The sequence below is a fragment of the Myotis yumanensis genome, unplaced genomic scaffold (genome assembly GCF_028538775.1).
Source record: "Myotis yumanensis isolate MYYU_CA2020_CCGP unplaced genomic scaffold, mMyoYum1.0.hap1 SCAF_1, whole genome shotgun sequence".
Classification (NCBI taxonomy): Eukaryota; Metazoa; Chordata; class Mammalia; order Chiroptera; family Vespertilionidae; genus Myotis; species Myotis yumanensis.
In genome coordinates, this window is record NW_027223752.1 from 48873834 (window position 1) to 48888120 (window position 14287).

Consider the following 14287-nt stretch of genomic DNA (forward strand, 5'->3'; position numbering starts at 1 on the left):
GTAGGAAGCAGGCCCTGCTTTGCCCTACATTAGCTGTGTGAACCTGGCACTCAAACTCTGAACAAGTTTCTTGATACAGGCATACCGATTTTTATTGCACTTTACTTTATTACACTTCGCAGCTGTTGTATTTTTTACAAGTTGAAGGCAAAAGAACAACAACAAAAATTGAAGGCAAGGCACCATCAGCAAAAATATTTTGAATCACTTTGTTGTGGTGGACTGGACTGAACATGCAATACCACTGAGACATACCTGTTTATAAACAGCACTAATTGTGTGCTACTGACATGGTGAAGTTCAGAATGGGAAAACATGTGAAAGTTATTTTTTTTTAAATATATTTTATTGATTTTTTTACAGAGAGGAAGGCGAGGGATAGAGAATTAGAAACATGGATGAGAGAGAAACATCGATCAGCTGCCTCCTGCACGCCCCCCACTGGGGATGTGCCTGCAACCAAGGTACATGCCCTTGACCGGAACCGAAACCGGGACCCTTGAGTCCGCAGGCCGACGCTCTATCCACTGAGCCAAACCGGTTCTGGCGAAAGTTATTTCTAAACTATAAAGTGCTACCCAGCCACATCACTAATCACCTGGCTCACACTGTTCCTTCAGAATTTTACTGTATATGCTCCTTCAAAGTATGGGGGAGCAAAGACTTGACATATTTTATTTGAATTTGTAGCAATATGCCAAGTTGCTTTGTTGTATAATTATTTTGAATTCTTTCATTTTAATTAGTGTTTATCTGTTCCAAAAGGTAGTTTTAAAATTTCACATGTGGGTGCACTCTGCTTCTTGGGAGGACATCTGTGCCTTGCCCTTCCCCTTCTTCCCACCCCCTACCCCCTACCCCCAGGCACATTTCCTTTGCCTTCCTCTCTCCTGAATCCCAAGGGCTCTTCTTCTGCCCCTGCAACTTGTTTCCTGAGTTTACCCAGCCCAGCTGGCTCACTTCTACCTCTAACTTTCTAAATAAATATTTTCTTATAATTTGAAATAAAATTTTACATGTGGTTCTCTCCCTATCATTTTTTAACTGAGAAGCAAAAAAAAAAAAAAAAGTCAAACCGTTGACAGGAACTTCAGATTTTTTTTACTTATCCCACTGTGCAACGCATTCAGTGACAATTAGGATTTTTAAAAAGTTGTTCATAGATGGTTTGTCAGGGAGCCTTCTGGTCTTTTCCTAAAATTCTCCAGAACATGGGAGGGATGACAGCCTTTGCACCTAATCCTGGCTTCCTGCTGATACAGGACTATTAAAGGGGTGAGTCAGCTAGCTAGCCAGCCATGGACGTTAGTATGTTTTTAGGATAATTTTAAGAACAATGGAACTGTTTAAACAGTAGCAAGTATGCTTGGTAAAGAATTAGAAGTGGGAAACCAGTCATGTAACCAAAGCTACTGTCCGATTGTGAAGGTTGGCAGGGATGATTTTGAGGAACACAAGACTTAGGCCTGCTGGACCCGGGGTTCTGGTAACTTATGCAGAAAGGAAATATCACATGCCAGCATTGATGGGCATGTTCACTTACTCTGTTCATTCCCAAATATGAAGTAGATATTTTGTTAATCCTCACATTTTTCCCATTGATTTTTAGAGTGGAAGGGAGAGGGGGAGACAGAAACACTGATGAGATACATCCACTGGGGCCTGGGATCAAGCCTGCAACCAAGGTACTGCCCTTGACCAGAAATCGAACCCAGTACTCTTCAGTTTGAGCCAAAACAACTAGGGAAAAGATCTTAAGTTTTCAGAGCTTTACATCATTGTTCAGAGAACTAAAAGATGGGTAGAACAGGACAGTTTTATTCAATATGAAAACGTTAGCACTTGTACATATGTGGGTCTTCTGATTATCAGATCACTCTTTCCAAAGGTTTTTCGCTCTATTAGATTTTTACTATATTGAAAGATGTTTTAAAAAGTCAGCCACCCCTAGGCCATATTAACATGAGTCTTGCTGTAGTGATCATTTGCAATGGTATCTAGTTTTGATAACTGTATATTTATGTCCCAATTTAAACTTACCTGACATGGGGTCTCCCCATGGGATCGCTGTGCAGAATAACATTTGTATTAGCAGTGCTGACCCTTAGCTGGTGAAAGTTACTAAGTGGCACTTAGCATGTGGTATGGACCAGTCATCTTTGAGAAGCATTCCTCATTGCTTCACATGTGGAAACTGCAAACTTTAACTCATTCTTTTCCTCATTGTGCCTCCCCCTTTCTCAAACCCCTAAATTGTTTACCAAACATTTTCTGTGTACACCTAATGCATCTTATTTTGGTGAGTAGGACTAGCAAGTCCTGCCTTTCAACAACTTCTGAATCTCACTAATGGAGACAGATAGGGTAAGAACAGAATGTTCCAAGTGCCTCACACATTATAGGTGCTCTGAATATACGATGCCTTACAAATCCGAGTCCTATGGTGCCTTGGCATTTTTAAAAGTGAGCCTAGACCTGGCCTGTGTGGTTCCGTCATCCAGTGCACTGAATTCCCCATCAGGGCACATGTGGGAAGCAGCCAACCTATTCCCACTTTAGGTAATTGTTCAGTCTTACCCCTCACCCCGACAAGCTACATTTGTCAACTGCCAGGATTGTGCTTGGGAATTAGCAAAGAAACTTTCTAAATCTGAGGTCTGGACCCGCCCCTCCTTGGACTCTTATTCATGCGCAGGAACAAATCCTGTAAATCATAATCCCTACTCCCCACATGTAGTTCTCAATGCTGCAATATTAGATGCATTCTTTGTACGGTGCCTAGCTTGTGTCAGAGCAGAAAAGGTTGAAAGCCAGCATTATAGAAGTGAGATCATCTTTATACAGACACATCCCCAGACAACCAGCAAGCCCAACAGCAACAGAGGTCAGCTTTTATTGGCTGTGTTACAAAAGAGCCAGTTTAGTCAAAAAGACCAAAGCCCATGTCATCATCAGACTCCTCAGATTCTTCTTTCTTTGCTTCCACTTTCTTCTCCTCAGCTTAAAAGGAGAAAAAAAAAAGGTAAATTACACACCTTTATTTTGAACTCCAAAGAGCTATAGGCCCTTCAACTTACATGCTCAAAATACCCGAGACTTCCCTCATCAAACTATGTTTCTGGTTTTAGGATTGCTAGACATCATCTACTTAGCAAAGTAAGGGCAATTTTGCCTCTAATTAGTTTCCTACCTGGGGCAGCAGCGGTGGAGGGGGCAGGACCTCCTGCTGGTGCAGCACTAGCTGCAGGGGCAGGTCCACCAGCCCCTACATTGCAGATGAGACTCCCAATGTTGACATTGGCCAGAGCCTGCAACACAAGTGCATACAGAGGTTAAGTGCTCAGTTCTGTCCCTGTTATAATACTCACCCAGGAAAAAAAGTACCACCCCTTTGAACTTAGTGACCTACCCCCACCACTATCTATAATAAAAGCATAATATGCTAATTAGACTGGGAGGCCCGGGTGGGGAGGTGACGCAGCTGGGGGAAGGCTTACTCTTGCATGAATTTCATGCATCAGCTTCTAGTATAAACATACATAAATTTCTCTTCCTTCTCCTTTGCTGGAGTCTGCCAGTGACAGCTTGTCTGCTATTCAGATTCCTTAAAACTTAACAACCCACACAGCTATACTAAAAATAAGCAGTCACAAAAAATTTCAAGCTGTAAATCTCATAGCTGCATTGCTATGTTTTAAGTAGTAAGGTACAGCTAGCTGAATTCCTTTTATAGATGAGAAAATTGGCCCCAAAATGCTGGTTTAACTTGTTAACACTCAAGCTTCCTTAAGTCAGGGTTTTTTCCCAGTTCCAAGTCTCCTCTTAACAGTGAATTCTATTTTTCAGACTGCTAAGTAATTCTAGGAAATTTATTAAAGATGATAGGGGTACAATGTTTTCAATCTTTCAAAGCTCTTTGCAGGACATAGGTGAATAGTTAGCATCCACAAGCTTCACTTGCTAAAGATTCAGTAACCTGTAGAATGGAAGGCAGCCAGTGCCAAATTCCTTGGGCAGGGGTCTTGTCCTTTATCTCCTAACACACAGTAAATGGGCAATAAAAGGCCCCACCCAATTTCCATTAAAGCATGCCATCATACTAGAAGGATTTGCTTGTAATAGCATGGGAGTTATCTTCTGGGAGGCCCTTGTAAAGGAATCACATGGTTAATTCTTTTACCATGGTTTCTAAGCAGAAGAAAAGAGAAACCAATCTGAGATCAAGACAGACAACAGAAATAAGGAAATATCACTTGAGTTATTTATTTATTTTTTGGATATTGGCATGAACACCTTCCTTAGTAATCAGTAGGTCTTCCCAAAGTTACATCTCCAAATCAGGTTGCCGCCATCACCTTACCTTTGCAAATAAGCCTGGCCAGAAAGGCTCAACGTTCACACCGGCTGCTTTAATGAGGGCGTTGATCTTATCCTCCTGAAACAGACAAAATGACAACCCATCAGAGACCAAACCGTAGCTTTCTGATGTCTCCAAAAAGTTGAAAAGAAATCATTCAAAACGTGTGTACCTAGCCATGTTTATCCAGTTTCACTATTCTACCTGCATCTTATGTGTAAGAGGACCCTTTCTTACATTCCTTTGGCCGTCACGGTAACAGAAATGCCATCGGGTCCCGTGTGGCGAGTTCATCGCTGCCATTTCACGCGCTGGGAATGTGCCCAAGTCTCGCTATTTTAAGTTACGAGCAAAGGCTGGGAGGGGGAGCAGAGCGCACGCGCTCTCCTCCACACCATACAGGGCCTTCTAGGAGAACCAAGAGAATTCAAAATGATATATAACTGGCTACGGATCACGATGTCCACGCGCTGCCCAAGTTTCTCCAAATACAAGTTCTCACGGCCAGAGCGCGCCATCGCACATGGAATCCAGCCCCGACCGCACCGGGCACGTGGCCGAGGCCCCAGGCCAACTCCCACGTGGGGCCACCTGACGGGCGCCGGCCCGAAGCCGCCCAGTGGGTGTCCAAGGCCCCGACTCCGGCCGGAAGGGCCGGACAGGAGGCCTGGGAAGGCGGGGAAGTCCGCCGCCCGCGGGCCGCCCCTGCCGCGGGCCCGGGCCCGCACTCACCGTCACCGTCACCTCATCGTCGTGCAGGATCAGGGCCGAGTAGATGCAGGCGAGCTCCGAGACGGAGGCCATGGCGAGGGCGAGTGCTGGGCGAGGGCTGCCGGGAGCGGTGCTAGTCGCCGGATGAAGTGAGGGCCTCACCCCAACGCGGCCTTAGCTCCCTCGGAAGAACCGAGCACCTTACCGGCAGCGGGGGAAAGGGGGCGGCGCGCCTGCGCGCGGGGACTTATGGAGGCCACGCGGACCAATCCGCGCTCGCGCCTGGCGGAAGAGGCGGGGCTGGGGCCGCCCGGGACGACCCACTGGAGGCGCCTGCGCAGAAGGCGTGACTCGAGTTCAAGAAGCGGCTAGGAGCCTGTAAGTGCCGAGTACCTCCACTGTTTTGACGAAGCTCAGGGCTCGTGAACAGTAGTCATATTTTTAGGAAAAGGTTACCTAGGTAAGTGGACGTTACCCTAAGCACTGTTGCTCCTGTGACACTGCTTAGAGAACCATTTAATGACGTCCCAGCCACCCCCCCTCCCACCCGCCCCGCACCACCATCAGCTGGAGGCGGCGCTGCTTTACCGCCTTTAGCCTCAGGGTTTTAGAGCAGCGTCTCAGGTAAGACCAGTGAACGGAGGAGGAAATAGGAAGCTTGCAGGTTTACGATAGCATAGTAGGTGGCGTTTGAGCGCCTGCTATGCCCCAAACACTGAGCCACATGCTATAAACAGTGGTTCTCAACCTTGGCTGCACATTAGAATCACCTGGGAATCTTTTTAAAATCCTGATTTCTGGGCCTCATCCTCCGGAAATTCTGTTTCTTTGTTACTAATGTTGTAGCCCCACCCCATAACAAAGAAACAGAATTTCCGGAGGATGAGGCCCAGAAATCAGGGTTTTAAAAAGATTCCCAGGTGATTCTAATGTGCAGCCAAGGTTGAGAACCACTGTGCTACAAGGTTTCGTTTAATGTTCACACAGCCCAAGAGGTAAGTGCTGTTAGGGCCATTGACTATGAACTAAGGTGTAGACCCCGTAACTCGTCTAAGATGACAGCATGCGGTGGAGCCTGGGTTTGGAACCTGGAATCCTAATGTAAGCGCCTTCTTGTGAGTGCGGAGAGGGATGAGTTTGGGAATTATGAGTTAATTTTGTCTTCCTTCAATTTTTTTTTTAAATAGTAGAGGTCACATTTTTAAAAATATATATTTTATTGATTTTTTACAGAGAGGAAGGGAGAGGGATAGAGAGTTAGAAACATCGATCAGCTGCAACCGAAGTACATGCCCTTGACCAGAATTGAACCCGGGACCCTTGAGTCTGCAGTCCGACGCTCTATCCACTGAGCCAAACCGGTCAGGGCTTCCTTCAATTTTTGTAACTAAGGCACCTGGTAATTGGGTGGAAATGCCTTGAAACTGCTTAAAGATCTTGCTGCAACTGCTGCTTGGTTCGGTGCACTTTTTGTCCTTTGAAGCTAATAAAACCTCTTTTGGTTTTATATTGAGGGTATTAAAACATTTCTTATGGTGGTACAATTGACATATAACATTATATTCATTTAATGCATACAACAATGATTTAACATTTGTATATATTGTGAAATGATCACAATAAATTCCGTTAACTTCATCACCACACAGTTATTTTTTTCTTTCTTTTTAAAGAATCAGTACAGTGCTCGCTTCCGCAGCACATATACTAAAATTGGAAACATACAGAGAAGATTAGCATGGCCCCTGAGCAAGAATGACACGCAAATTCATGAAGCGTTCCATATTAAAAAAAACACACACCACAATACAGAGGTCTTTTATTTTATTTACACCTATCATGCCATGGATTCATAGGGAATGGGTTCCAGCAGCTCGGGCTCCTTTCCATGGCTTCTCACATCTGTGCTCCTCTGAGTGGAGCAGGCAGGTGCTTCTGTGGAACCCAGGAGCCTTTCTCTGTGGCTTCCTTCTTTTTCTGATCATTTTCCTTCACCCGGTTCAGAAAGCTACCTCGGCTCTTAGAGTGCTTAATATGCTCAATACGTACATTAATTTTCTTGGCAAGAATCTTGCCCTTACACGGACAACAATGTGGTGCGTGCTGGAGGGGGAGGGAGGGTGGAGGCGGGTATAGCAGGGATAAGTGGTGATGGATGAGACTTGACTTGGGTTGGTCAACACAAAACACAGTGTCCAGATGGTGTGTTGTAAAATCTTGTGCCTGAAACCTGTATACTTTTAACCAGTGTCACCCCAATAAATTAAATTTAAAAGGGAAAAAAGAAAAGAATCTTGCCTTTAACTTGTTCACAATAATGCCTACTGCATGCTGGGTGGCACTGTAGACTCTTCCAGTTTTGCCCCGGCAACATTTGTGGGGATTTGCTTTTGGAAGAGTGCCTATTCCCTTGATGTCTACAATATCACCTTTCTTATAGATACGCATGTATGTGGCCAGAGGAACAGCTCCATGTTCTCTAAAAGGCCCAGGGAACGTATAGCAGGTGCCTCTCCTCCTGCCCTTTGTGTTAGTCATTTTGGTGAATTACTGGAAGATCATGGTTCCCGCCCAAAGGAAGCAATTTCTTTTCTTGTTTTGGTGAGGACTTAAGGTCTAGTCTTTGCAACTACTTTTAAGTATTGTCAGCTGTAGTCGCCATGTACATTATATGCCCAGGATTTATTTATTTTTATACCTGGAAGTTTGTACCGTTTGACTCCTTCACCTATTTCACGACCCCTTCTCCTATTTCACGACCCCTACCCCACACCCCTTCTCTACTCTGCATCCCCTTCCTGTCTCCACCCTCACACCCCCAACTCCTGCAGCCCCATTAATTTGTTCTCTGTATTTATGAGCTTGTTTCTTTTTCTTTTATTTTTTTGTTTCTTTTTCTTCTTGATTCCACGTATAAGTGAGATCTTATGCTATTTATAGTATTCCTCTTTCTTTGTCTGACTTATTTCACCCAGCATAATGCCTTCAGGGTCCATTCATGTTGTCTCCAATGGCAAGATTTTATTATTTTTTATGGCTGAATAACACTTCATTGTATATAGAGCACTTATACATATAGTGATCCATCCATTTATGGTGGACACTTAGGTTGTTTCCAGGTCTTGGCTGTTGTAAATAATGCTGCAATGAACATTTTTTTCAAATTACTGTTCTTATTTTCTTTTCTTTTTTTAAAAAAATATATTTTATTGATTTTTTACAGAGAGGAAGGGAGAGGGATAGAGAGTTAGAAACATGGATGAGAGAGAAACATCGATCAGCTGCCTCCTGCACACCCCCTACTGGGGATGTGCCGGCAACCAAGGTACATGCCCTTGACCAGAATCGAAACCTGGGACCCCTCAGTCCGCAGGCCGACGCTCTATCCACTGAGCCAAACCGGTCAGGGGATGTGCTTATTTTCTTCAGATAAATATTCGGAAGTGGAATTGCTTGATCATACTTAAAAACAATATATATACTAGAGGCCCGGTGGACGGGTATGGTTCCTAGGCCTGGCTGGTGATCAGGGCCAATAGGGCTTTCCTTCCCCTGGCTGCCAGCTGCTGGCCGGAACCTTCCTTCATTTCGTGCCGCCCCCTGGTGGTCAGAGCAGTTGAACTCTTGGTTGAACTCCCAAGGGGACAATTTGCATATTAGCCTTTTATTATGTAGGAGATATATGTATATATATATCTTGCTCCTGTGAGATATATATATCAGAGAAGAAGGAAGAAGGAAAGAGAGATAGAAACAGTGAAAAAAAAAAAAGAAACATCAGTGATGAGAGAATCATTGATCAGCTGCTCCCACACTCCCCAGATATCGAGCCTTGGGCATGTGTTCTGACGGGAATCAAACTGTGACCTCCTAGTTCACAGGTTGACACTCAACCACTGAGCCACACCAGACGGATAGTAGTTCTACTTTTAATTTTCTGGGAATCTTCATACTGTTTTCCATAGTGCCTGCACCAATTTACATCCCCACCAACAGTGCATAAAGTTTCCCTTTTCTTTTTCTTCTTCTTTTTTTTTTTTTTAGTTTTCCTTTTCTCCACAACCTGCCCACCATTTATCTCTTGTCTTCTTCTTTTTTTAAAATAAATCTTTATTGTTGAAAGTATTAAATATGTCCCTTCCCCCCGGCCCCCATTGATCCCCTCCTGCCTGCCCCCAACCCCAGGCCTTCACCACCCTATTGTCTGTGTCCATGGGTTATGCATATATGCATAAAAGATCTTTGGTTGATTATCTAACACCCACCCACCCTCCCCCACCTTCTCTCTAAGATTCTGCACTCTGTGTCATGCTTCCATGTCTCTGGGTCCACTTTGTTCATCATTTTATTTTGTTAATTAGATTCCACATATGAGTGATATCACATGATACTCATCTTTCTCTGACTTGCTTCACTTAGCATGACACTCTCCAGGTACCTACATGCTGTCTCAAAGGATAAGAGATTATTCTTTTTTACTGCTGCATAGTATTCCCTGGTATAGATGTACCACAGCTTTTTATCCAGTCATCTTCTGATGGGCACTTGGGCTGTTTCCAGATCTTAGCTATTGTAAATTGTGCTGTTCTGAACATAGGAATGCATACATTCTTTCTGATTGGTGTTTCAGATTTCTTTTTTTAAAATATTTTTTTAAATTAATTTCAGAGAGGAAAGGAGAGGGAGAGAGAGAGAAATATCCATGATGAGAGAGAATCATGGATCAGCTGCCTCTTGCACGTCCCCAACTGGGGATGGAGCCCACAACCTGGGCATGTGCCCTGACCAGGAATTGAACCAGTGACCTCCTGGTTCATAGGTTGACACTAAACCACTGAACCACATCGGCCGGGCTGTTTCAGATTACTTAGGACATATTCCACTGGGTAAAATGGCAGTTCCATCTTTAATTTTTTGAGGGAACTCCGTACTGTTTTCCATAATGGTTGTACCAATCTGCATTCCTACTAGCAGTGTACTAGGGTTTCCTTTTCTCCACATCCTTGCCTGTACTTGTCATTTGTTGATTTGTTGTTGGTAGCCATTCTGACAGTTGTGAGGTGATTGTCGTTTTAATTTGCATCTCTCTAATGATCAGTGACTTTGAGCATTTTTTCATATGTTTTTAGGCCATCTGTATGTTCACTTTGGAGAAATGTCTATTTAGGTCCTTTGCCCATTTTTTAATTGGGTTGTCTTCCTTTTGTTAAGTTGTATGAGTTCCTTATATGTTTTGGATAGTAACCCTTTATCAGTATTATTGCCAAATATGTTCTCCCATGCAGTGGGCTCCCTTTTCATTTCATTGATGGTTTCTTTTGCTGTGCAGAAGCTTTTTATTTTGATGTAGTCCTATTTGTTTATTTTCTCCGTAGTTTACTTTGTCCTAAGAGATGTATCCATAAACATATTGCTACGAGAGGTAGCAATGAGGCATCACCTCATGCCTGTCTGAGATTTTGCTGCCTATGGTTTCTTCTAGGATTTTTATGGTTTCACGACTTACATTTTGAGTTCATTCTTGTGTTTGGTGGTCTAGTTTCAGTTTTGTTTGTAGGTATCTGTCTAATTTTCCTAACACTATTTATTGAAGAGACTGTCTTGACTCCATTGTATGTTCTTGCCTCTTTTGTCAAATATCAATTGAACATAATGACTTGGGTCAATTTCTGGGGTCTCTGTTCTGTTCCATTGATCTATATGCCTGTTCTTGTGCCACTACCAGGCTGTTTTGATTACAGTGGCTTTGTAGTATAACTTGAAGTCTGGTATTGTGATTCCTCCCACTTAGTTCTTCTTTCTCAAGATTGCTGCAGCTACTCGGAATCATTTTGATTCCATATAAATTTAGAATTTGTTCTAGATCTGTGAAATATGCTGTTGGTATTTTAATAGGGATTGCTTTGAATCTGTAGATTGCCTTGGGTAGTATGGACATTTTAATGATGTTGATTCTACAAATCCATGAACACAGATTATTCTTCCACTTGTTTATATCTTCTTCGATCTCATTTTTCAACATCCTGTAGTTTTCTGAGTACAGATCTTTTGCCTTTTTGGTTAAGTTTGTTCCTAAGTATCTTAAATCAGCCCACGCAGGCTGGGCTGATTTTTGTATGTTGAACTATCCTTACAACCCAGGGATAAATCTCATTTGGTCATGGCATGTAATCCTTTTTATGTGTTCCTCAATTTGGTTTGCTAATATTTTGTTGAGAATTTTTATTAATGTATTCATCAGGGATATTGATTTATAGTTTTCTTGTGGTGTCCTTATCTGGCTTTGGTGTCAGGGTGATGCTGGCTTCATAGAATGAGTTTGGAAGTACTCCCTTCTCCTCGATATTTTGGACGAGTTTGAGAAAGATTGCTGTTAATTCTTTAAACATTTGGTTGAATTTGCCAACGAGGCTGTCTAGTCCTGTGGTATTCTTTGTTGGGAGGTTTCCATTACTGATTCAATCTCTTTGCTTATTATTGGTCTAATCAGATTTTTCTATTTCTTCCTGATTTAGTCTTGGTAGGTTGTGTATTTTTAGAAATTTATCCAGTTCTTCTAAGTTGGCATATAATTTGTTGGCATATAATTATTCATAGTCTCTTATGTTCCTATGTGCTTCTGTAGTATCAGTTGTAATGTCTCCTTTTGCATTTCTAATTTTACTTATTTCAGTCCCTTTTTTTTTCTTAGTCTGGTTAAAAGCTTGTCAGTTTTGTTTATCTTTTTGAAGAACCAGCGTTTAGTTTTGTTGATCCTTTTTTATTGCTTTTCTTTTTTTCTATTCATTTATTTCCACTCTGATTTTCATTATTTCTTTTTTTCTGCTAAGTTTGGGCTTACCTTGTTTTTCTTTTTCTGATTCCTTAATGTGTAAAGTTAGGTTGTTCATTAGAGATCTTTTGAATTTCTTAATATATACATTTATAACTATAAACTCTCCTCTCAGAACTGCTTTTACTGTACCCATATCATTTGATACGTTGTATTTCCATTTTCATTTGATTTGAGATAATTCTTTACTTCCCTTTGATTTCTTCTTGACCTATTGGTTGTTTAGCTTCCACGTATTTTTAGACTTTCTAGCTTTCCTCTTGTTGATTTTTAGTTTCATACCATTGTGGTCAGAAAAGATAGTTGGTATGATTTCAATCTTCTTAAATTTGCTGCAATTTGTTTTGTGCCCTATTATATGATTTATCCTGGAAAATATTCTGTGTGCACTGGAGAATGTGTATTCTGCTCCTGTTGTATGGAATGTTCTATTTATGTCTGTTAAGTCCATTTGTTCTAGAGCGTGCTTCAATTTCCTTTCCTTGATTTTCTGTTTGGATGATTTCTTCACTGTTGAACCTAATTAGTGTCTTTTCACTTCAGCTTGAATAACTCTCAGCATTTCTTGCAAGGCAGGCTTAGTGGTGGTGAACTCCCTTTAGTTTTTGTTTGTCTGGAAAAGCCTTTATTTCTCCTTCATATCTGAAGGATAACTTTGCCAGATGAAGTGTCCTTGGCTGGCAATTTTATGTTTCAGTGCTTTGAATGTGTCATTCCACTCTCTCCTGCCTGTAGACTTTCTGCTGAGAAACCTGCTAATAACCTAATGGTGGCTCCTTTGTAGATTACTTTCTCTTTTTCCTTGACTGTCTTTAATATATTTTTCTTTACCATTGATTTTTAAGTTTCATTATAATGTGTCTTGGAGACAGCATTTTTAAAAAATATATGTTTATTGATTCCAGAGAGGGAGAGGGAGAGGTAGAAACATCAATGATGAGAGAGAACCATCGATCAGCTGCCTCCTGCACACCCTGCACTGGGGATTGAGCCAGGTACCAGGCATATGCCCTGACCAGGAATTGAACCGTGACTTCCTGGTTCATAGGTCGACACTTAACCACTGAGCCATGCCAGCTGGGCCTTTTTGCATTGAGAAAGTAAGTTGTTCTATTAGCTTTTTATAGACTTGCCTGTTCAATTTATTCCCCAGGTTTGGGATGTTCTCACCTGTTATTTTTCTAAATACACTCTGTTCCCTTCTCCCTCTCTTCTCCTGCTGGACCAGTTATTCTTATATTTGTTTCTCTCATCATTATCATAGAGCTCTTGTAAGGTTCATTTTCTAAAAATCTTAGTTTGCTCTCCTTTCCTGAGTCATTTCTAAATTCCTATCCTCCAAGTCAGAATGCTTTTTAAAAAATCTGATCTGCCCTTTTCCCTAAGCTCTCTAATGCATTCTTCATTTCATTCATTCACTTTAGCTCCAGAATTTGTCTGCTTTTCCCTCCTTTTATTGAATTTATTGGGGTGACACTGGTTAAGAAAATTCTACAGGCCTCAGTTGCACATTCTACAACATATAATCTGTACACTGTATTGTGTGTTCACCGCCCTGCTTCTTTTTAAAAATTTTAGTCTTAGGCACAGAATGCCTTTTGTTCAATAATTTTATTCCTAAATTCTTTGGAATCCCTTTTTTTAAAAATTGTTTTATTGCTTAAAGTGAAAAACCTTTCTGACTTTTCTAGTAGCTCATTGAATCTCTTCAGCTATTTTGAATTCTTTATCAGTTAGATCATAATATTCTGTCAATTTGGGTTCAGGTCCTGGAGAATGATCATTTTCATTTTTGCGATACCATATTACCATGATTTTTCCTGGTGTTTGACAAAATGTGTCTCTGCTGTTGCATTTGAAATAGCACACATCTTTCTTAGTTGTTCACCTTGTTACAATTCAAGACTGGAAATTAGGAACCTTCCTTTTATTTTCCAGAAGGTGGCGGAATAGCTCAAGTTTCTGGTTCTTCTTTTCCTGATTTGGCTCTGGGGCTGGCTGCCTCGGGGAAGGAGTATAAAAAGGCTGGTGTAGAAAAATCTGGAGTAGAGTTAAGGGAAGTGCAGGGTTAGCAGCTGGGGCTTTGTGTTGCCCACAGCCCAGGAGGGGAATCCTCCAGTGGGGGTACTCTGAGAGTTTCGTGCACAGACTCCTGCTGAAACCCTAAGGGTTTTTTTTCAATACGCTTTATCCTTGTCTACTGCCTTCCCTTTCCTCTCCTTCCACCCAGTCAGGAGATCCCTCCTCAGTTACTCCTGCTACTGAGGAGAAATGGATACCTCAATCCCAGCCCCATGGTCAGTTACTCAATACTTTCTCTTTCTACCTCCTTTGTGAGAAAGGTAGCTGTTGTCACTGCTGGTAAAAGCCCAGCTTGTTACCCTGTC

The 14287-nt window shown here is 42.1% G+C and overlaps 1 protein-coding gene and 1 non-coding gene across 2 annotated transcripts; one reads left to right on the forward strand and one right to left on the reverse strand.

The window, feature by feature from the left end:
* Nucleotides 1-2877: 2877 nt before the first annotated feature.
* Nucleotides 2878-5290, reverse strand: RPLP1 (ribosomal protein lateral stalk subunit P1). The gene is made up of 4 exons (XM_070420229.1): nt 5090-5290; nt 4361-4435; nt 3191-3308; nt 2878-3000 (listed from the first exon to the last, which is right to left on the reverse strand). Exons 1-4 carry the CDS (start codon nt 5159-5161, stop codon nt 2921-2923), a joined length of 345 nt encoding a protein of 114 aa, XP_070276330.1. The 5' UTR covers nt 5162-5290; the 3' UTR covers nt 2878-2920.
* Nucleotides 5291-6751: 1461 nt separating this feature from the next.
* On the forward strand, nt 6752-6858 carry LOC138999919 (U6 spliceosomal RNA). The gene has a single exon (XR_011469476.1). It is a non-coding gene; the product is annotated as a U6 spliceosomal RNA (small nuclear RNA).
* Nucleotides 6859-14287: the final 7429 nt, after the last annotated feature.